The following is a 23,990-nucleotide window of genomic DNA, read 5'->3' as shown; positions in this document are numbered from 1 at the left end:
TCAACAGCAGCGTTATTAAAGCATGGCACTACAGCCAGCAAAAACACGTGTCTGCTGATTTGTTGTTATTTATGCATCTCTCTCTTCCACGCCTTTACACATACAGCTTTTTTTCATGAATACAGAGATTTTCTTTGGTTCCCTAATGAAGCAAGCCATGTTATTATTTCAACACTTCAATCCAATAAACCAGTTGTGACTGCACATGCACAGAGATTTTCAATTAACCTGTGTGGGAGTTTATCTGGAAGTGGCGGTCAGGGTGCAGGAGGCGGTAACTGAGGCGTCCGTTGGGGCCACTGTCTCGGTCTGTGGCCGAAACGTGACCAAAGCCTGTTCCTGCAGACAGGTTTTCTCTCACAGCCATGAAGACCCTCTCCTGAGTGAGCCGAGGAGAGTTGTCATTCTCGTCAGTCACCGATATCCGCACTGTGGCGCTGCCTGTCTTCTTTAACTGTCCGTGACCTGCACTGGCCAGCACCGTTAGAAGATACATGTCCTTCACTTCTCTGTCTAGAGCACTTTTCACAAACAGCCAGCCACTGTCTGCAGCAATGCCAAACCCTGCAGCATCTCCGTCTGGACGCAGGTGATATGCCAGGGGGCTAAAGTGACCGGAGCCAGGGGTCTCTCTGTTCAGAGCTCTGACCTGCAGGAAGCGTGTGTTTATCGGGGTACCTTCCTTTAATTCCACACGATAGGTGAGCGTATCAAACACAGGCCCCTGGTCATTCTCCGCCTGGACATGAACCACAAGCATGAATGTGGCACTAAGCTGGGGTACCCCGCTATCCTTGGCAACCACCTGGAGGTCATAACGGGGGCTAGTTTCATAGTTGAGGCTCCCCACCAATCGGACCTCTCCACTGCTGCGTTCTATGCTGAAGGTCCTCTGGATTCCACTTGGAGAAGAAAGGTCAAAGGTCAGTTGCCCATTGGCTCCAGAGTCTCTGTCCTCAGCTTGGACCCGATACACCACTGTGCCCATTTCTGTATGCTCTGGCAGCAGCAGGGACTCCGAGGATGAGGGCAGAAACACAGGCGGGTTATCGTTGATGTCTGCGATGGTAATGTGGACACGGGTCTGACCAAAGGCTGGAGGGTTGCCACTGCGTGCTTGCACCTCCAAATCAAGAGATGACTGGGCTTCATGATCCAGGGGCAGACTGGTCCTAAGGGCCCCAGTTTCAGGATCCACTGTAAAGTAGCCTGCAGGGTCTCCAGAGCTGATGGTGTAGGAGATATCTCTAGAGGTGCCTGAAAAAAGAGAAAGATGACAAAGACATGTCACCACAACCCAGGAGGCTGCACTGAAAGCACTGGATGTGGTAGCCCTAAAAATTCAGAAAGTGACTATATAAACATAAGTCGTGACATGGAATTTTCAACTGATGTTATTTCAGAGTTATATGTGTATAGTGGCTCAACACCTATTTGTACAAGTGGTGCAGGGAGCAGAGAAGAAACTCTTTTCAGCATGATCCAGTGTGACTGATAAATGTATACTGAACTGTTCAACATGGGCTGAGTGAGTGAGTGAGTGAGTGAGTGAGTGAGTGAGTGAGTGAGTGAGTGAGTGAGTGAGTGAGTGAGACAGAAGAAGAGAGCACCCACCTGTCTTACTGCTGGCCTGGACAATGCCTATGATTGTTCCCCGCAGGGCGTCCTCAGCTACAGTGAAGTAGTACTGAGTCTGTTCAAACACAGGTGGCGCCACCAGCCCCGCCACCACGCTGATGTTGACTCTGGCATTGACGAGGGCAACCAGACCTCCACCATCCTGAGCGGAGATTACCATGGGAATGACAGAGTTGGCCTTCCCGTAGACAGACCGAGACAGGGAGATCACACCTACAGAAAGGTTCAAACAAGCTCTTTACAGTTGCAGGATGAAGTTGTTGGACAAAATCAGCAATTGGAATCTTAAAAACACATTAAAGTGTCTGCAGGAACAGGAAAAGTTCTCATGCCAACCTGTGTCTTTGTTGAGTGTAAAGTACGGGGAGGCCCCTCCTGGTACTGTTTTGTATGTAATTCTGCCATTCTCGCCTGAGTCTGGGTCATAGGCCGTCACTCTGACAACAGATGTCCCAGGGGCGCTCTGCGTGCTCAAACTAACAGCGTAGCTGACTGGGTAGAAGGCAGGTCTGTTATCATTAATGTCAACCAGATCTACCTTCACATAGGCTACTGAACTCAGTCCACCCTGCAGAGGAGACAAAAAGCTCTTTTGTTACACCTTCACATACACTAAATCATGAACAGAAAAAAAACACACACCTAAAAGCAGGATTTGGGCCACATTAATGGTGCTAGTAAAAACCAGCAGTAAACCCTGTTAAAATTTCGATGTATAGCATACCCTCTAAAATATAGTCCCAGCAGGTTCGTGCGGGGATACAGATTGATAGTTTCCCTCGGGAAAGAGCAATATGTCACGACCCGTACAGGGTGAGAGGGCTCGCCTCAACCAAACAATCTGTTTCATAGGCTTTTCATTTGCAGAAAATACAGTGCAGGCTTTTCATTCGGACCAGGTGGCAAAAACGAGGGTGGTGGCAGTCCAACTTGTTAAAATATTACTGCCTGACAGTCGAGGCATTTCTCCATCTGATTGCTTTAACATGACCACAGTAATTTTGTTTCATTTTTAACCTTTTATTTTTTAAGTATTACCTGGCATAAAGTCAACAGGATGCTATACTAACTTTCAAGTAAGCCTGCCATGGAGAGCTGTTCAAGCTTTTCTTTTCAGCTTGGCTGCTCAAATCAAAGTTTTTCTGCACAGTTGGCCATGTCTTTACTCTCCTGTCAGTATGAAAAGCACAACTGCTGTGTTTATAGGATTACTCTGTGGCTCAATAGATTCATATTAAGCACGATTTCAAAATGTGGTGGCTCACCCCATCCACTGCAGTAACAGTAAAGTCGAAGCTGGCCGGCCCTTGATCTCTGTCTAGTAAAGCACTAGTGCAGATCTGGCCAGTCTCCTTGCCAATGGTGAACTGAGAGGGAACAGCGCTGTTAATGCCAGAGCCAAGGGAGTAGGTAATGGAGCCAAAGGAGCCGCCGTCTGCATCTGTCGCAGTTACCTAGAGAGAAGAAAACATGCTATTGGTCGTTGTGCATTAAAGTTTAAATTTATCAAGCTGGAAGGGAAATATCTCACTGGATGAACTCAGCAGTTTCCACAGACATTAATATTACTCTACCACAGCGCACCAAATCTAATTTCTATTAGAAGGATGTAAGACTAAAGGCAATCCACAAACGAGCCCCATACCAGGTGCCTTCAGAAAGCATCTTTGGACCCATTCTTTGTTGTTTATCTGAGCCAGAGCAGGAGCCAAACAGGCCCTTTGGCAGAAAGGGGCTCTGAGGGAATGAAAGGGGTTAGCAGGAGGGAGGATGACTTCTACAGGCTACTGGGAGGGCTGCCAGCAGGGAAAAGTGCCTGCTGCAGGAGTGGCGTCTGTCTGCAAAGGACAGTGACAGGGACAGCTAGCGAACAGTGGGATACCACACAGTATGCTTCAGTGCAGCACATTATACCCTAATGTCATGTCCCGCTTGTGGTCTGGTTTTAATAACACCACACATCTACAGAGGGCTGGAAATGCCGGAGCTATAAAAGCAGCTCACAAACCATCAGCCAGGGAGCCGACTCAATTACTACAGGATCTCCCAAGACAGCGCAAGGCAAACAGACCAATCAGATCGGGCCCCTAGGTACCAGCAGCATAATTGTTTGCAAGTGTTGGCTCAGGGATCGCAGTTTGCGAGAGATTACAGTAGGATTAAACCTCACAAGTTGATTAGAATTCTCCTTCCTCCCATCTTTTATAAATGAATCTTTTTAGGAAAACACTAATTGGAAGAAAATAGAAGCTCAGATCATGCTCTGGTGCTCCATCTCTCAGCGGCAGGGAGCCTCCTCTGCGTATAACGGAGTAGTCATCAGGAACGTTGCCAGGAAAAATAAGGCAAGCCATGCTTATCATCAAAAGCCGACTTTTTGAAGGCATTGGTATGAGTGTGAGAATATGGAAATCATTCATTGAAGGTGCTGAAGGTTTGGCTGCGGTAATTCAGGCTCCAAGTCTTTCCTGAGCAGATGGCAGACGGGGGGACTCAGCAGAGAGCATGCCCCACACTCTGGACTGTAACTCCTAACAGAGGGTGAGTGGTGTGTGGGAGTGAGGGAGTTGTAAAGCTGGCAGAGATGCAAGCCAAAGAGAAGAATAATAAACCACACGAGGAAAGGGGAAACCAAGAGCAATACAAGAAAGCTACTCCATCTTTAATGCGGGGGGAGGGGAGTGGGAGTGGGAGGGGAGTGTAATATTTTATCATTTTTGCAGGGGGACAAGTTATTTATAACAACCCCACAGCTTTATGTGCTTGTTTTCTTCGCAGTTGTTTGATGAGTGTCAGCTGGAGGTGCAGTTGAAGGAGCATTTTAGCATGAATACCTGGGTTTGTTAAACAGCTGGCAGATATGCTACAAACACATTTCCTCTCCTGTGACTGACCTATTCAGCTGTTTCAGGCACTAAGTGTACAGGCTATTTGAGGAGACTCTATGCAGCTTTCCATTTTAGCCACAACCATCCATAAAAACTTTTTTATAAAGTACAACCACAAACAAAACAAAAAAAAATCACACATAGAAAGCCTACATTTATATTTATGGCATGACAACTTGAAAAATGTCAAAAAAAATTATGTAAAAGAAAGAAAAGAAAAAAAGAAAATGAAAGCCACTTTTGGAGTGGTGGGAGTCTAACCCATTTTACTCTGAATCTATAATGATACACAATAAAACATATTGTTGTGTTCATTACATCCCACCCATTACATTGCACTGAGGGTTCCCTTTGAGTCCAAAAAAAAAGTTTCAACTTGAGTAAAGTGGAGCTGTACAGTGTGTTCTGCAGAGATACTGAGCTTTTCTGTGAAGAGCGAGTTCAGCAGTGACAGGAGACTGAGTGATGTGTGTGCCATGAAATTCATTTACATGAGGAGGAACCAGTGCTCTAATAATTACACTTCTCCCACTTCACCCACTGCTCCAAGTACTGTGTTAAGCGGTAAAGATATTTGGAGCCACATGTGGTTTGAAAAACCTGAGAACAATATGTTCCATGATTTAAGTGTATGATTTTTTTTTTTTTTTTTTTTAGGGTGGGGGGGGCACTGCAAGATAATAAACCACACAATCACATTTGCATAAATCCTAACCACTGTAAGTAGGATGCCTGAAGCAATCAGTCTGCTTTGGAATCTGCAGAGACTGCGATTCCACTTGCACTCTCATTTATAGGTTAATAGCAGCGTATCAGTGTCATCTTGCTGGAACGGAGAGGCTCGCCTGTCCAGGAGATTATAATGTGCCAGCCTCCCATATGAAATGACACATGAGACCATATGCAAATGAAAAACGAGCAGGACAATTAGCCAGACCGCAAACCAGGAACCCTGAGAAATGAGAATAACCCAACACAATGTGGCCTCTGGCATCAACATTTCTGCCATAAAAGTCTAGTGAAAAAAAAAAAAAAAAAAGATTTGAATAAATCAATAACACAGTCAGGCTCAATCTTAACAGACTAAACAAGATTCTCACAAAGTCTTGAATAGAGATTGAAGCTTGCTTGGGATGTTGCGTAATGCTGCAGTTCAGCCACAATGTCACAGCAGGCAGTCATCCATCATTAATCTCTCTACTTTCACTGTGCACTCGTACACTTCTTTATTTCCATTTCAAAGGTTCTCTGAACAATCTTGCAGTGACGAGATTAAGGTTACAACCTTCTCTACAACCTCCTCATTTTTAAAGATAAAAAAAGGAAATATTTGTAACTAGAAAAGTAATTTAAGAAGTGCCAGTCATAAGTAGTAATTCTCCGCCCTGCAGGAGGGAGAAAAATACCACTCACCACTTTGTCGAAGTCATCTTGACATGGATACGAGGGGCCTCTCTTTCTGTTTCCCACTGACTTTTCACTCTTTCCACTGCAACGTACAGGTATTACGCAAGCTGTATTTTTTTTTTTTATTGGATTAAAAGTTCAAAAGCACGAGTAATCTTAGATCATCAGCAGCAGCCAGCAGTATTCTCCCTACACTCCATGTTTTGAGTGAGGCATGATGGGAGCTGTCTTATCAGCAGGAGAAAGGCAACGTTTGGCCGAGTCCTTACTAAAACAAGCTGGGGGAATCCAAAGATAACTCGGGCACTTTGTGGTTCTCCCATCAGATTCCAGGAGCCTTCCAGAGGAGACTCTCTGACTGACTGACTGTCCAATCAAGAGAACAGGATTCACAGGAGAGAACATGTCTTTGTATGTTTATGCATAATATGTTCAAATAGAGTAATGATCCTGAGGCTTTTAGATGCTCCAAAGTGTTCTGGCCCATCTAATGTCCTCACTTTGTGGTCTGAGAGAGGGAGAGAGAGAGAGAGAGAGAGGGAGAGGGAGAGAGAAAGAGAGCAAAAGAGGGAGCCAGGCCTGGAAAAGAACGAGCCAAGGATTTGGGTGGTTTCTATTTTTAGAGTTGAATTTTACAATTACAATTCTCGTATATGATTTACCACTGTAGCTTTCCACTTCTTGTTCCTGAGATTTTGTGGATAATGTGCACACATGTGTATGTCATGTACATCAGTGTGACCTTATTTGCCCAAGCTACTGCTCCTCTCCCCATCTTTTGCAACCATGCATAAAATCTCCACCATGGAAAGAACTAGTACAAAAGGCCGTGAGTAAATGAATGATGTAGAGCCGCAACCATTGAAGCCAACAAGGGGTGAAATGAAGGCGATGTAGTTTTTAATCACGCTCCCCGTATTTCAGAGTGCCCAGTCAAACAAATCTGTCTCACGTAGTCCTCGGTGAAACCAGCCAATCAGGACTGCACCTCTGCCAATCTAAATAGGCCACAAATGACGGAGTGCACATGTAAATGTTTGCCAACTGGGAAATTATCACACACATCAATCAAACTCTGCGTGCACACGTCCTTCGAGTGTACCTTAGATGCATAAGCAAAGACACAAATGTACAAACACTGGGGATAAAGTCATTGCTCATCACGGTCTCAGGATGCCTGAGGAGCAAAAGAGCGAGACCAAGTTAATTCTGGACTCCGATTACAGCGAAATCTTCACCAGGAACTCTTTACAAACAAAGCAAGCACAGATGGCTATGGCAGCAGTGGCTACTGTGACTCTGGCCCACATTAAACTTTGTGACATGAAGAAATGTTCCAAAAATACTGGACGACATTTCTAAATCTTAAACTCAAATTTATGACTGAGCCTGCTTTTATCACACTTGGAGAGTGCTCTAACCTGAAGGACCATATGTGACACATTGGGCAGTTGGCTGGGCAGCTGAGCTGGGTTTAAAGAAGTACTTAAATCACAGAGATCAGTGCGGACATTGAACAAGACCAAGTTTCCATCCCTTGGGATCTAGAATAAAGAGAACCTTGGTTATTGAAAGGTGCACACTTAAAGGTGAGAGGGCTGAATACTCAACCTGCTAGAGATTTTAGCTGCCATATTCATGATGAGTAGCTTAATCTGCAGTAGAGTTTATGTAAATCTGTTTAGACATTTACACAAATATCAATCCCCAGTCATAAGACTTTTTTTTTTCTTTTTCAAAAGTGGAAATTCTCCAGATATTAATTTAATAGCAAATATCAAACATAACATTGATTTTTTTTTTTTTTTTTTGGCATTTTTTGCCTTTATTGACAGGACAGTAGAGAGTGACAGGAAAGGGGCAGAGAGAGAGGGGGAATGACACGCAGGAAAGAGTCAGGCCGGTCGGGAGTCGAACCAGCGCTCGCCTGCATGTGGTACGCGCCCTAACCACTCCGCCATTGGGCCACCCCCAAACATAACATTGATGACCGTTTCACAGACATGACCAATTAAGCCTGTAACAGCAGGACTCCGCGAGACCAATTAGAGACAGCATTTGATAGACTGTCGGAGTGACATGGAGATCATTAAAGACAGCAAAGGCAAAGAGGAAAGCGTAGGCTCGAAGAAATCAAATGAGTGGGCGAGTTGCAGAAATCTGGCCAGAGAGTTGCTCTGAGCTTTCACAGCTGGTGTGAAGCCGTGCACACTCCTCTCCCTCTATTGTCCTGGCATCACTTCTAAGGAAAGCAGAGATGAGGAGAGCGAGGCGGAGACCTCCTAAAGGCCTCTTTCACTACTCGCTGAAGTAGCAGATAGGCAGGTCAGAGACTTTGTGACATGTCCACCACCACACCAAAGACCCAGACAGAGACCACACCAACCCGGTGGAAGGAAGAAGCCCACACATTGTTGACGAATATATCAAAAGTCTAAACATTTGCAGCACAGACAGTATTGTCTGGATTCTGACCAACCATATGTGAAAGATTTTGGTGGTTACTCAGGAGACAAAAAGCTGAAATCTTCACTGCATAGTTTAAGACATGTGTAAGGTCTACAAAACGGTGACATTAAATACTGCCAAACCGTGGCCTGGGATGTCTGGCTGCTTTGTCTAAGTGTGATAAAAGTCATGATATTTCAAAAGACGTCCCACATAAAACAGCATGGAAGATGTTCAAGTCTCATCCCAGCTGCCTTGTTGTGTTCCTCGGTTAGTCTGTACACAGAGCACGTCTGCATATGAGAAAGCTTAAGGAGATAGAGTGGTCTCCCTAGGGCACTATTACCTATCTGAAAGACTGTGTTATGCTACACTGTGCTGTCAGAAGAACATCACTCAAACAAGGTTTTGAGATTTTTTTCATAATTTGGAAAGGGTATGGTAAGTTGTGTATCCCTCTCATTTCTGATCATTTTAGTACTTTTAAGTGTAAAGTTGAAAACAACAGCTCATTAAAAATGCACAGGCATATCTTTGCCTATGTAAGGGAGAAGTGGCTATTTGCAGCTGCATGTTAGTTTAACTTTGGAAATGAAAGGAAGATGAGGGTCTCAGAGAAGTAAAAGGTCTACTGCACTATAGGAAAAGACCACAAGTTGATTAAAATCTACTAAATAGCAATCAGTCTGATAGATTTTGATATTTCTTGTCTACAAGGTGAAAAGTTGGCGTGATGATGATGCTGCAGGAAAGGTCAGTGGGTCAACAACAACACAGTATTCACAGTGAATTGAATGGTAATCAAATTCCAACAGTTTCTGAGACACCTTATCATGTGCACCTTATCATTATGCAAAATGTTGACCTGTAAGAATCACAAGGCCACAGGGGTCATGTGAACTCTGTGTTGGAGGGAAGGTTGGACTAATGCACCGACACCAGCGAGCAATAACCCCACAGACAAATCCTTGTGTGTGGCCTGCCAAATATATGCTTTTCACAGGAAACACACAAATACAGCAATTCAAGCATGACTCCTCTGAATGAAAATTTTACATCAGCTCTCAATTATTCTCTGCATAATTTCTGTTGTAAAAGCCTCAGAAACATTACACTTGCATTACCACAGCCACAATCTCTTTATGTTTACAGAACAAATGGTTATATAGAATTATATTCATTATTAGCAATTCAAATTCACAAAAACCTCCTTCAGTATCCCTGCATGACTTCACATGGACAATCTATTCCAGACTTCTCAAGTACTGTCTCTGTCCAGATGTCCATTAAAATACATCTGCAGTATTAGGGTATCCCTGAGAAACACCATATAGCTGTCAAGGTCAGTAACCATCTTAATCACACTGATTTCTCCAAAAATATACAGCCGCCAAATCATATCATCCACAACTGTCCTTTCACTATGGAAATGGGTTCCAACTGTCCTTGCACGGCTAATGGTTTGACCAGACTACAGCTGACTAATGTAACACTAATAAAATCCATTACACATGTGCTGAAGGATAAACATGATAACAGATAATATTTTATTGTAAATTTTCCGGAATTATCGTGATATAATTCACTTCCCCAGTCACAGTAACCTTTGGCTGCTTTTGGAGAAACTTTTGTTTGACTGGTCTGCAGCAAGGAAGCACCATGTTGTCAAACGTATGGCCCCAGCAGGTTCTACTGTCCTAGCTTCTTGGAATGGGATCGCTTCAGCACCGTTAAGACTTTAAATAAACTGCTTTCTGACACAGGGAGACAAAGAAGCATTGATTTCTAAATCAACAATGGTTCTATAAACTGTAGCTTTTCATCTTTCTCTGGGTGTGTATAGTGCACTGACATAAATGTGAAGGACCTGGGTTAAGGGCAGCAGGTTAGTATGGTGTAAGGTTCACATTTCTGGCAGAGGAACAGAGGGGAGGTAATATAGGAGACAGGGATATAATGACACTTGGTGCTGGAGTGCAGACACAGGACAGGATAAGGTTTCTGTCTTTTTCCTTTCCTCTCACACATCACTCACCATAACTACTGCACTGCTGGAAAAAGAGAGTCACAAACATCAGCACAGAGATTCTGTGTTTGAAGTGGGGAGAAGGTCAGTGGGTTGGTGTATTAAAAGTGATACAACACAGTTTATACATCAAGAAAATCTTAAACGTCATGAAAGCCAATTTTGGAGAGCTGCCCCCCCCCCTCCCTAAATTGGCTATTTTTAGTTCTCACTCACCAAATCTGATTAATTGGTTGATTTTTTGAGAATTTTACTTCTCTTCTTTTAAGATTAGAAATATCATGGCATTATACTGTAGCTGAGTGTCATGTTTTATTCTGTTGATAAGAACAGGACACTGTCTTGAGGAGCTGTGCTGTGTCTCCAGGAATGCTGGTCCATCCCTGTTGTTATTACTTGCGAATACTTGACATGAACAGCTACTGCTCTGGAACAAATGCACTTCTGCTGACTAATAATGTCAAGAGTGGTAAGTGGGTAAAGTTTCCAGCACCAGACGGACTGGTGTTTTAAAACTCAATCCCTAATCAAGTCGCTTCTTGGAATTCATTATCATAAATTTCCCCTAACGAACATCCAGTTAGCAAACACTCTGTCAGTCAGTCTATATGTAGTGTAAATAAAGACAGAATCTAACAACATAAGAAATGTAAAGTCGGCATAATAAAAAAATATATATATTTTTAAGTGGAGTTCAGGCTTCTCTCAAGGTGTTTCTGAATCTGTCACGGTTCCAAAGCAGTCTCGCAGTCTCACAATATTTGTATAATATATGCAAGCGGTGGTTTGCAATTTAAAATTTGTGACAAAATTCAGCTATTAGAAGTTAGGTGGCCTGCATTTTTTTTTTTTTTTTTAAGTTTCATTAAACTTTCTTCTAAAACCGAAGCATCTGTCTTTCATCTGGACCTTGCATCTGGAAGTGATTAAGCATCAAACCATTTAAGGAGAAAAGGGTTCCAGAAAAGGCTAAATGAGCAGAGAGGAGAGATACTGTGTAGCTAAACAAAAAAAGTTAGACCTAATCGAGGCTGCATGAAATGGGACCTGCATTTAAGACCAGACAAGCAACACTAGTTTTCAGCTTTTAAATTATCAGTGCAGGTTAATTAAGTACAAATTATTGCAAAAATGATGAGAGAAAGGCCTATTGAGGGCGAGGAAATAGGGCAGATACACGCATTCCGTGTATAGCACAACAGTGTGTCTACAAGCTGGTTCTAGGTCATCACAAAGGAATGTCAACACCCTGAAAACAACTTAAAGTTGTTTTTAAAGGCCCTCTGGTGAGTGCTAACCCAGTCAGTGTTTGATATGGGCCATGATCCCAACAGGTAAAGTCAGAGAATTTGATTTGTTGCTCTTATTTAAAATATCCTGTAGAGGGATGGGAAAAAAAAAAAAAAATGTAGCAATTTAATTTTGTGAAGCACAAGGATGAAAGGTTAGTGGGGGGTACTGGGATACTGGCCTGCATACCAGACGTGTTGCTGATCTTGGTGTAGGCTCACAGCTGGGGAGGACTTCACCATAATGTGCAGCTTTTGCCACCACTGACAAAATCTTTGCACACAATATCAGGGGTAATTCTCAAGGAAAGTCTTACTTTGGCTAGAAAAATAAATATGACAAAAACTCAGCTGGAAGTGTAAGAGTACCGGTGTGTGTGGCATTAACCCCTGGCCACCTGGAATGACAGGGGCAGCTCAGTAACCCATCTGAGAAGGTCCTGCTCAAGACATTAGGTTGTTTATTTTCTAAAGGTCAAATGGGAAAAACAAACCTGCCACTATTTTCTTATGCACGCCGGCGACTGGTTAGCCAGTGGAAAGAAGACAGAGTTTCTAGTGTGAGTTATTTGTAATGAAGAATCATTTTGAATGACAACCTCATAACATGATGTGGTCAGAAGATTTGAAATAAGTGCATTGGAGGAATCTACCTTTTACCCCAGTTTAATACTTCTCATGGATGTAAAATTGTTCTACCATTAGCTGCCTTGCAGATGTTGAGCAATCTAATGCAGTGACTAAACTTCCAGGTGAACTGGAACATAAATACACTTGACTTTTAATTCACAGGGACACAATTGTGGTAAAATGCTAATTTATACAAAAATATGTATGCAAATTCCCACAAGCATTAAGCTAGCATGTTCAAATCTGACATGACTTTACATGATGACTCACCCTCACATTATTCAGCATCGGCGCACACTGCTGAGATAACCTTCAATAAACCCAAACCACCACAAAAATCCCCAGTACATCCTGTTAAAAGCCTCTAAGACTCTGCCCAAGGTCCAGTGTGGGAGGTGAACTGATGCTAGAAGCTTGCTGAGACGATACACTCTCACAAGACATCGACCAGGGGAGGTGACCTCGCATCAGATACCCGTGGAGCTGGCCCTGTCAGGCTCTAGCTTGGCCTGGGTTCAGCTAGTCATCCCTTTCACAGCCATCCAATAGCTGTCCTGAGGTCTGGTCTGCTGAGGCAGGCCAGGCAGTGGATCCCAGGGTCTGGCTAGGTGGGAGGGGAGCTAATATGAACCATGCACAGCATGTGGGGGTGCAGGAGTACTGATGTGGGCTAGGCTAGTGCTACAGCTGCCTGCAGTGGGTGGGAGAATGCCCACTGAGCATGGCATGCACAAACAGAGCACAGATGCGGTTGCAGAGCCAGATTGGACCCTGGTTCCCAGAGATCCATGAGTCTGTTTGATGAGGTGGATGAAGATTCTTCAGTGCTGGAGTTCACCCTTTCTTCTTTTGGTGAGCCAGGTCTACAGTACAGGCTGCTTCAGTCCTGTGATCAAACTGTCTTTCAGTATATTTCTGATCACAACAGGCAGCAGAGACCACTGCATTCACCAATCTCTCTAAGAGATAGTTCGGTTGTATTTTCCATAGTAAAGTACCATGCAACCACAATGTAATTGTTTCATTCAATTCATTCATAATCATTAACAATGAATGAGAAACTGGAGACATCAGATTGAAATGGTCTTGTCTGTGCTGACAGTCATAAAGATCATAAAGCAGATCGCTCTGCTCTGCTTTCATATTTTTGAAGATTTAAATTTGTATAAGGAGCTCACACAGAATCACATACAGATGCAGGCAATGCAACATATACGGACACTGATACAGACATATAGACACAAACATACAAGCAGTATTCACTTTGTGTGCAACACTATTGTCCCTGAGGCCTTGCTGAGGTCAGCAGTCAGAGTAAAACTGGGATTGGTTGGGTTTTCCTAGCGCAGCAGAGGGAGCCAGATCTGTGGTGTGGCAGGGACTTGAGTCTTCCCAAAGCTCTGCAGCTGTTACTATACAGCACCAGTACAGCTATAATGAAATACCAAAACTTCATCCCTCAACCGCCTTCATCTTTCAGAGGGTAATGGGAAACTGGAAAAGCATTGCACAAGAGGCAACTTCCAGAAAACACAGACATTTTTAGGTGGTTGATTTTTTGAGGAGAGATTTAGGAGTCACCCAGTATGAAGGGCATGTTTACTGACAGCCATACTGCCATTGTAATTTCACTTCAGCTCGCTAGAAAACAGTAATTAAAACAGACTGTTTGGAAACCAGAGACAGAGAATTGTGTCACTGTGTGTAGCTGCTTATGTGGAGTGTTTAGACCCGTCCGGTCTCATTGGAGGATCACACAAATAAACTGAACGGGAAGAAGTTACATATTTGCAGCAGACCAAGCATGAGGAATTTTTAACACACAATAACGTTTCCTAAATCGCATTTTTTTGTGTTTATAAAACGTCATTTGTCTTGTAGAAATTGAATTTTAGACTCAACATACTGTATGCCTCACATGGCTCCAGTGATAGTATTAGACAGAGGAACCGGTGTTGTTACGGTTGGTACTTGGAATAGCTTGACAGAGCCACTTACTTCAGTGATGTAAAATGTAAATAAATCGATAGATCATCAGCACGGTGCTTACATTTGCTCTAAATGCATTAGGCAGTGGCTCCGCTACGTGACGGTTCATTCACGTCATGACTCAGTTTTCTCACCCCAGGCAGTGGCGGCTGCGTGTAATGATGAAGCTGACAGGCTTTCCTGCTGTGATGTGGCTTGGAGACAATTTAACTTGACCATAATTCTGCTGCCATGTGGTACCAACATTTAATTTAGTGAAATCAGTCAACCTGCGAGGAGACCCAGTGGTTTCCCCGCAACCCCGTTGAAGGCTTGAGCTTGTTTTTCAGCTCAATGAGGACCATGCATTTGCAGTTAAAGGGTTAACAGCATGTTTAAAGACGTTCAGATGCTCAGCTGCTTTATTAAAAGAGACAACATCCATTCCAGCTGCCTGACTTAAAATCTAAAGCCAATAAAAATGTCTCACATTCTCAACACACAAACAGGTCAAGATATTGCTGATAACAAAATAAATAACCAAAACAGTGTATGCTTTCAGAAGACAGCTGTTACAGTCTACGGGACACATTCGGCTGCGGTTTTAAGTTGTCTGTCTCACATGTGACATCAGATACGATCTCTGCTGTTGAACAGATCATATTTTCAATCAATTCTGTTGTCCACATCAAGCAACTGAGGGCTGGTGCTTCATTTACAGGTCACTTTAGTTCTCAAGGGAGATCTTGCCCGTCCTGAAGGGTTGTCCACAGTGATGGACTCTGAATTTCATCATCCATGTGACCATTCAAGCATGCAAGCGTTATTGTAAGCCTACTGTTTAATAATAACCGACCTCCAACTAGAACCTTGCAGCTTTATTGCGCTTCTCTTGTAGTAATGTAATCAATCCTGAGGGAAGAGAACCGAAGCGCTCTCTCTGCAAGGCAAGGGGGAGAGAGGTGGGGGGGGGGGGGGGGGGGGGGGGGGGGCATTGGGGTCATGAAGGCCTACTGGAACCATACACATAAACACACTCTGTCACTGACTGATGAGCATTGCAAACAAATGAAGACTGCCCAGGCCGGCTGCTGGCGTGCACGTGAATTCTCCGGCGAAGTCTGTTTCACTGCAAGCCCGGTCCTGAAGGAAGTCATCTCTGGTTCAGACGCGGGTCGCACACACAAAGACAACACACTCTGGCAAAGGAGACGGTCAGGAGGGCTGAGTGTCTGTTTAGATATCTTTCCTTTGTTTCACAGTCACATAATTACAAGTCGCCACAGATTCATCCTGAGTGGACAGAGGATCATGTACAGATAAGACAGATGAGTGCACATGCACACACATGCGATATGTACCGTAACTTTCCAAATGGTTCCCTGCCAACAACAAACAACAGCTGGTCTTCACATAAAGCTCTGGCTCTGTCACATGGAAATGGATGGAGACACTTGCACTCCGTCATCGATACACCTTTTATCTTGTTTTCAAAACTTGCTGGAAAATGTGATAATAAGATTTTCCGTATATCCACATGCAGATTTTTCCCATTCGTGTAAAACTACGTCACCTCCTGAGCTACAACACCTTTTGTTATGGTGCAGCCTGTTTCCTATTTGACATGTTCAACACGGTTACTATGCAATATTTGAATGTTTACCATCTGAGATGTGCGCTCTGATTCATGATCAGGTTTTCTGGTTTTTTTTTTTCACACAAATTCTTTTGAGCCTCCAAAGTCATACGCTGGTTTCATTTCCTTGCTAGGATATTTATTTAGTTCTCTGCAAAATATTTAGGTGATAGGGTAATTATATTTTATCTTGTATACATGTCCAGTCCCCTCCTTCATGTGATTCATTTCAAACAATCCCTTCTGAGTATACATAAGGTAGTCAGTGAGCACTTCGGTTGTTTCTCACAGCAAAAGGGACTTCCACAGTAAACATGCCCTCCACAAGATTACACTCACGCAAGCTCTTAAAAGGAACACACACAAGTCTGAAACATGTTTCATCTATTTCATCTATTTGAAAGTTTAAAAAAAAACTGAAAGAAAAAAAAAAACACACAAAAGCTGAGCTTTAGCCAAGACTGATCCCCATGGTATACTCATACACACCTCAAATTCACCACACATACTACCCAAGAGCACTTATCTGCAAGCCCGAGTCAGTCCAGTGATTACATTTCCTGCTTTCTGCTAAGCAATGAGACTTACATAGGATGGGGTTGTTATCATCAAGTGTCTGGACATATGCTTCAGTATTAATTGCTTGTCCAGCTGTGCAAGAGAATGCGTCCTGTGTGCGTTTGTTGGACAGGGGCTCGGTGATGAGACTCTACAAGCTTTCCACTCTGTTAGTGTTTGCAAAAAAGAGGTTAATGCACCTTTGTATGTGTTGTTAGTTTCTAGTACATCTAGAGGACGAGACACATTGTGAGTGCACCAAACTCAGAGAAACACATTTACAATTGACCATTAATGGTGTCAGCATTTTCTGCTGAAAGCTTCTTTCCAGCCAAAGTAAAAACAATCTAAAAAATACTGAGTTTGTTAGAAGTCTTAATGCAAGATACTGTGCTGCAAAAACTAATAAAATGAAAACTTTTGCAGGAACTTCCTAAAAATAATACAAATGAATTTAATAAGATCACTGCATTTCACTAAACTGGAACTGCTTGATGGAAAAGCTCTGTTAATGTATTCAGATTATGCACTCCCTTTTTGTTTTGGCTTGAATATATAAAACACAAAATACATTTACATTACGGATATTGCATGTTTTTTCATTATATTTTGGCCTATAGTAGTAATATAGTAGCCAGGTCTGCACCCATGAGAGGAGCCAGGTTCACCCACAAGAACAATGACCTGCAACGGTGGCAGGCAAAGGTGGGTTTCCCCAAAAATGAATGGGGATACTTTCAATGAAGCTGCAAGGAAGGAAGGAGTATGATGAGACCAGCAGTCAGTGCACATGAAGGCAGTGGTCACACCTAACAGATTTGTTTTGCCTTTGCTATGCCTTACTACGCCAACATATAATCTGATAAGGAGTGGTTTTCACTGAAAATAAAGGGAAGGGTTTCCTTCCAAAATGATACTGTATCCACCACTCGTGCAAAACCAAGCCACTAAAAAGTTAAATATATGCTACTAGAATGAGATTCCGCTGTAGCCAAAATCTAAAACACATGAAGAATGGATCTCTTCTCTTTAAGCACTAAAACAAACTAACTTATCTCTCTGCTTATCAGAGGCCAAGACCTTACACTGTGTACAAATATCAGCTCAGTGTGACATGTCCTGAGATGAGTTGGAAACTTGTCCCAGGTTTTTCAGCCCCCTGCTCAATACAGAAGGATACAATACCTAAGCGGACAAAGTATGAATGAAAATGATGAAATCACACTGTATAAACCACCTGTAGTGAAAATGTTTTAAAGACTTGCTTTTGCAAGTTCTTTCTTGTCTTGTTATGTTGAAATTGATTAAAGCTCAAGCCACAACCTTTCTGTGTGTTAAGGAATTTCAGACATGTAATAAAGTATCTAAAAAGCTGTGAGCTCTGTGTTGTGCTTCGCTGGTGTTGTTCCTCATGTAAAAATCATATGTTTGATACTTAATAAAAAGGTAGAAAAACTTCAGAATAACTGGAACTGACTGATTTAACAGTCTTGTGAGGTCCTAAGTGTCTACCCCAGCCCACCTATACACACAATACGTGATCATGTTTTGTGAGAGTTCATGCATCCGTGTGTCTGTGATTTACACAGAAAAGGGTACGAAGCATACCTAATCTAATCCAATCAAGCAGAAAGTTCTGACTAACGTGAGGTCCTGGGTCACAGGTCAGCCAAACGTCCAGCTGCCCTGCGTGACCTTCGGCCCTGGGACAATCTATTCCTTCTTTCATCTGGTAGCCAGCCACCCGCCACTTGTGTGTATGGGAGGCAGATGAGGTTCTTCAGCCTTCATCAATAACAGAAACGTAGAGGCAGACAAGTGAATTACGGCACAGGAAAAAGGAAGGGCAATATAAATCACAGATAAATTGGCACCTAACTTCTCCCTGGAGTCTTTTGTGTTTTTCCATGATCCAAGTAAATGTTGTTCTGACTTTGTAATTAAAGACTGCCCCGACGGTCTGAGGTATGATATTAAAGGGCATTTCAGACCGTGAAATGATCTTCAAATAAGCCACAAGCAGTAACCCACTCATTAAACGAGAAAGCCAAGCCAAAAGACAACATTTTGTCTAATGCTTTAATACGTTGTGCTACAATTCTGCAGCATTCACACTCTGTCATTTAGCTGCTGGAGTCAATGCTTCATTGGCAGTGTTGAAACCCCATTTCCAGTCATCCCCGGCGTTTCATTTGATCTGAATTAGTGGTTAGTTGTTCTATGAGTGATGAAAGTGATAAAACAAACCGGAGAAACTGCGCTGAGCTAAAGTGACCTCAGGAACACAGCAGAGAGACATCATCATTATAGCTGAATGTGTACATCGTGCACATGAAAGAGGTGAATGGGTCATCATGTATCATCTCCTTATCTGCGGACACATTCAACAAGTTCAACGTGAACTTTTTGCTGTTATGGTCGGACGTGATTCCAGCAAAACACATGTCATGGTGCAATGGTTAATCTCAAACCCTCTCTCGTGTGAGAGCAGATAGTCGGTTGCCAGCACAGCTTCATCATCATCGGTTTCCTGTGAATAACATACTCATCATCAGAAGTAAGTTCAGCTGCAAGCCACAAGATTTATGTCAGCTGATGTTAGTGTCTCTTTTTCTCCTCTCTTATTTGATCGGCACGAGCATACCGGATGCTTTTCCAACTCCAATAACACTGATCCACTCAATTCTTCAGCCACAGAGCAGAACAGCTGCCACTATTACATGATTGAGTGCATCACATTTTATGGGAAAAATTGCAGCAAACTAGTTATCACAGAGCTGTGAAGCTACGGCTCAATTAAGCTTTGAATCACAAACATTCACACTTATGAGGGTAAACATTTCATTTTTGCCAAAATGTATGATAATTAACTTAATATATTGACAACAAATCTAATGTTGTTTATCAAAATTCTGTTTATATGATGTTTTCTGCAGATGTTTCTCCCATTTCCTGCCACACAAGGCTGCCCTCTACCTCCAACCAACTCACATATACAGCATACTAATAGTACTTTTGAATCTTAAGTAACATGTAAAAAATGTGCAGGTACCAGATGACGCAACGTAGATAACATGCCTACCTTCCCTGTCTTGATACTACTTGCAAACAGGACAGCGTTCCATCTGCATGCATTACTTTATTCTGAATAAATAAATATATATAAATGAATAAATAAATGATTCACAAATTCAAATTCAAAAAGTACTTTTCACACTTCATTGACGTACACTTTACTATCCACAAAATAACCTAATTACATGACTGTTACAACCAACTGGCAGTGGCCCTGTGTGGGGTTGAGGAACTCATTATTCGACATTAGTTCTTGTTGTATAAGTTGTATTGTTCACTTGACCAAATTATTTATAGTCATGCATATTAGTCTTTCAAACATGTCCATAACAGTTAAATAAATGAGCCCATTAAAGCAGCGTTAGAGGACATTACACAGGAGTTGAATGGGTTAATGTATCATATCCTGCTGGGTGACCCTGAGCGCTAACCTCTGTGACTCTCTGTTGGGCGCTTTGACTCTAGACCCCTGTGACAATGGCAGGAATAAATCAAAGGTTGATTCGTGAGGAAGATTTATCTGAAGGAGTGGAATGTGTCACAAAGTGTAAGGACTGCCTGACCTAACAGACACAACAACAGTCAAAGGTCGCTGTTTCTCTCCCTGCGTCTGTGCAACCGGGGAACGAGGAGGACAGTGAAGGGTGTCATGGTGCAGTCAGTGTTTCTGAAACGAGCGCCCTCAAAGAAGGGCGGAGGACTAAAGATCAGTTGTGAACTGTAGGAGGGCGTTTCAAACAGCGCCAAGTTAAATGTAAACCTCATGAGGTAAATGTTTACTTCAATTGCCAGAAATCATATAAAGCAGTGTTTAATCTTGTTTACCAACCTGGCTGAAGTGTGATTACTGCAAGTGAAAGAGTACCAGAGGACTGAGAGGCTGAACTGTCCGACTTTCTCTGGATGGAGCTGCTAGTTTGCTGCTTTTTTTAATGAGACAGTTGCTCAAATTTTAAATGTCACTCCTCAGACTGCGCTTATGCAAATTAGACTTTGATTTGGGCAAATGTGGGTTTGTGAGTAACGGGTACGTGACTTCACTCTAGCTTCTTTCATAAATGGTATTTTTATAGCTTGAAAACATAAACTGTCATTCTTGGCCTATTTCGTCTTCTGTTGCCTGCACTGTAACACACCATGGAACCATCTTACAGGTATGTGTTATTGCTTCTAAACTGACACTGCAGATTCATCTTCATGCACTCTTTATAGTGGAGTCAAACATTTGAACACTCTCTTGGTACCTGTTACATGAAAAATGAGGCTGCTTTGTACTTTTGAAGAGCCCGCTCCTGATATAAAACTGTCAGTGTATTTCAAGCTTGATGTTAGCGTAGAAGCCGAGACGTATCCTCATTTGGAGATAACAGCAGTCACAGTGATACTTCGGCACAGACATACAGGAGAGGTCATGAAAGCAGCAGAGCAGACAGAGAGGAAAGGAAGGACACAGACCTTGACCAGATCAAAGAGAGGTGTAGGCTATTTAATGACAGGGGCTACTGAGCAATTCAAGTCCTGCAGAGGGGAGGATAAGCTGTCTCAGAGACACATGAGACAGCTTCTCTGAAATGGGAGAAGAGCCAAGATGAACACAGCAAGGCTGCCCTGGGGTCACTGGTTTCGTGGGTATAGTGGATGAGCTGGTGCAAGTGGCAGAGCAGCTCTAAGCCAGCCAGATTTAGGAAGCCGTGCTGAAAGATTAACTAAATAAACAACCAAATCAAAATAAACGGGAGCCAGAGATTCTGATTTTGATGAAAAGTTAATAAGAGCGATGGTTTTCCATTTGCCACATGAAAGATGAGGGTCATTAAAGTCTTTCACCAGCTTTTAAAAAAGGGAGCATTATTTTTTTTCATTTGGTACATCTCTGTTTCCAGCAATAAATGATGCATTTCATATTGAAACTGAGCAGGGCAGACTGCTCTAAAGGAGCAGAGTTGGTTTTTGGGAAGAAGATAAACGTGACCCAGTTGAGCATAACAGTAGGAGAGAAAGTGTGCTGGTGAAACAGACGGAGCACATGGCACACCCCTATGGTGCTGATTAACCCTGCCGTATGACACAACTGTCCTCATGAAAACGTTACGGCTTATCCCTGAGATAGATCACATGTCGCAGACTATTGTCCGAGACATTAAAGCTTTGGTATTGGTCCCATCTATTATTCTACCTCCCGGTTTTGGTTTTCAGTAGGAAATCATCAAATTTGGGATGTGGCATGGAAAACCTCTACGATTCTCTCAAACTGTGGACCTCAAGACTCATATAAGCATCTTGCTCACATGGTAGGGTAGCAAAATTATGGTTTGAACTCTATTATGGTTTAAAAAACTGCTGATGTCTTCTCTTTATAGGAAGCACTGGGATTTGGAAAATAAAGCCACATTAAAGAACACCAACAACACTCAAGATAATGCATAACCATTATGTGACCACATGCTTATAGTTTCAGTCTGGGGTTCATTTCTCAGAGTTGAAGTGGATCTTTGTGTTGATTTCCTCTGTTCTGTTGCACTAAAAAAAACTAAAGCCTGAAAAACTGATCTGAGATCTTCCTTTGTATTTCAATTTAAAACACAGAGCGGTAACTTACATCTGCCAGTCATACATGTCTGAAAATGTAAAAGCGTCCATTGTAGGATGAGGCCAGGAGCAGAGTTAGTACCCTTTACAAAGAGAGGAAGCAGGGGGAAAAAACTCGGAGGAAAAAGTGGGGAAAAGTAAAGCCAAAGTCTGAGGAAAAACACTCTAATCCTCCAACCCCCTGTTCCCAGTTTCCTCTGAGGCTGGGGCCTTCCAGGGCTCATTCAGCAAGAACTATACAATGTTTTCCTTCCCTTTAACAGATTACATCAGCACACTAGAGTCTATTCCCTTCAACTACAAACAGTTGCAGCATCTCACAAAAGTGTCTTTAACTGCGGCTGCTGTGAGGGGCCCTGGCTTTGATAGATCAGCGTGATGGCAGAGACATATGGGGGAGCACAAAAAAATAACCTGACATTGACTTGGCACAGGTCACTGCAAAGAGCTACTAAAGCAGGCATTATCTGCATGCATGTATTGCAGATGCATTGGAAATTCTCAACTGTGAAACGCTGAATCCGCTAATCTTGCAGGACCGCATACGAGGCTTGCAAACATTTCAATAAAGGGCCTGTGGGGTAATGAGGGATTAGCCGTGGCTTTCATAAAGAAACCCAAGGCTATGTGGCCGTGTTTCAGTGTTAATAGCAGAAAAGAAAAAGGGCACAAAGAAAACATATTGTAATCCAAAAAGCCAATGGGAAATGGGGACTATGGATTATTGGCAAGTCATGGGATCTCTCAAACTTTGCCTCACCAGTAAAACTTAAGCTCATTTGATGGGTTAAAGATTCAGATGTCACATGATAGATTCTTTGGGGGGTGGGGGGTGGGGGGGGTGGGGGGGGGGGGGGGGGGGGGGGGGGGGGGGGGGCTCTGTGTGTAGCAAAACGATAAGCAGATCAACCACTCCTCAAAGGGATTACATCTAATTTCAGAGGGCAAATGCTAAGAGAGAGAGGAACTAGTAAAACTGAGCGTACCGGGTGCATGATTGCATGACTGAATGAGCTTATGTTGTACATTATTAAGTAGGAAAAAATAAAAACTGTTGCTGCTCCCCTCTGAAACATCAGTGTCCTCAGATATCACCATTTTGACACATAGCGACTGATTTAAGATGTGATACGGTCGCCACCTGTGGAGTTGCAGCGAGTCTCTGCACAGCATGAGAAAATAGGCAGATTTCCATCATTTACTGTAAAATCAAACGCACAGTAATAAATTCATCTGAAAATATTCCTCAGTCTCTGATCTGTTTATCCATAAACGCAAACCCTCATACCAGCAGCCTTTCTTTTTTTTTTTTCCTAATGCTGACTCTGAAGTGAGAAAGTGCAAATGATGACCCAAAAATATCAACGCCGAGCGAAAGCTTCAATCACTGATCAATAATTAATGAGGAATGATATCAGCATCCGTTCACACCATGTGCACATAATAAATCCACCGTGCCAACAAGCTGTATAACTGCTGGTGGATGATTACTACCGTTTCTTTTAGAGCCATTAAGCAGTTTTGTGGGGGGAAACATTTGTTTCTTTGCCAAACATTCACTTTCGAGATCAAAGCCTCAGTTTTAGAGATATTCCACTTTTTGTTCTTCATGCTGTGTGGCCTTTGCTTTAAGGTTTAAAGGACAGTTCTGTTGGAAAACACGCTTCACACATTTGAAGTCTTCGACCTTATTACTGTGATCTGCCTTAAGACCTTTTGGCTGACTAGAGACTGACTTTTTTTTTGTAAGCTTTTCTTTGTTTGATATTCTTTCTGCGGTTTGAGGTGGATTTTTTTTCTGTTTTAAAGAAAGGAAGGATTATTTGTAGGCATTCCAG

At 42.7% G+C, this 23,990-nt stretch overlaps 1 protein-coding gene across 1 annotated transcript in view; it reads right to left on the bottom strand.

The window, feature by feature from the left end:
* The window catches only part of LOC139632101 (protocadherin-16-like), an 81,013-nt gene that overhangs the window by 17,777 nt on the left and 39,246 nt on the right, over positions 1–23,990 (bottom strand). Inside the window, exons 3-6 of the mRNA XM_071496859.1 lie at positions 2,904–3,092; positions 1,975–2,206; positions 1,615–1,851; positions 229–1,257 (exon numbers count right to left, since the gene is read on the bottom strand). Of these exons, the coding sequence (XP_071352960.1) occupies positions 229–1,257; positions 1,615–1,851; positions 1,975–2,206; positions 2,904–3,092 (1,687 nt within the window). The remainder of the gene's footprint in view (positions 1–228; positions 1,258–1,614; positions 1,852–1,974; positions 2,207–2,903; positions 3,093–23,990) is intronic.

The sequence above is a fragment of the Trachinotus anak genome, unplaced genomic scaffold, assembly GCF_046630095.1.
Source record: "Trachinotus anak isolate AG129_WGS33_773 ecotype Australia unplaced genomic scaffold, CSIRO_AGI_Tana_v1 ptg000014l, whole genome shotgun sequence".
In the NCBI taxonomy this organism is placed as follows: Eukaryota; Metazoa; Chordata; class Actinopteri; order Carangiformes; family Carangidae; genus Trachinotus; species Trachinotus anak.
The sequence above is the reverse complement of the archived record's forward strand: the minus strand, read 5'-3'. Positions and strand labels throughout refer to the sequence as shown.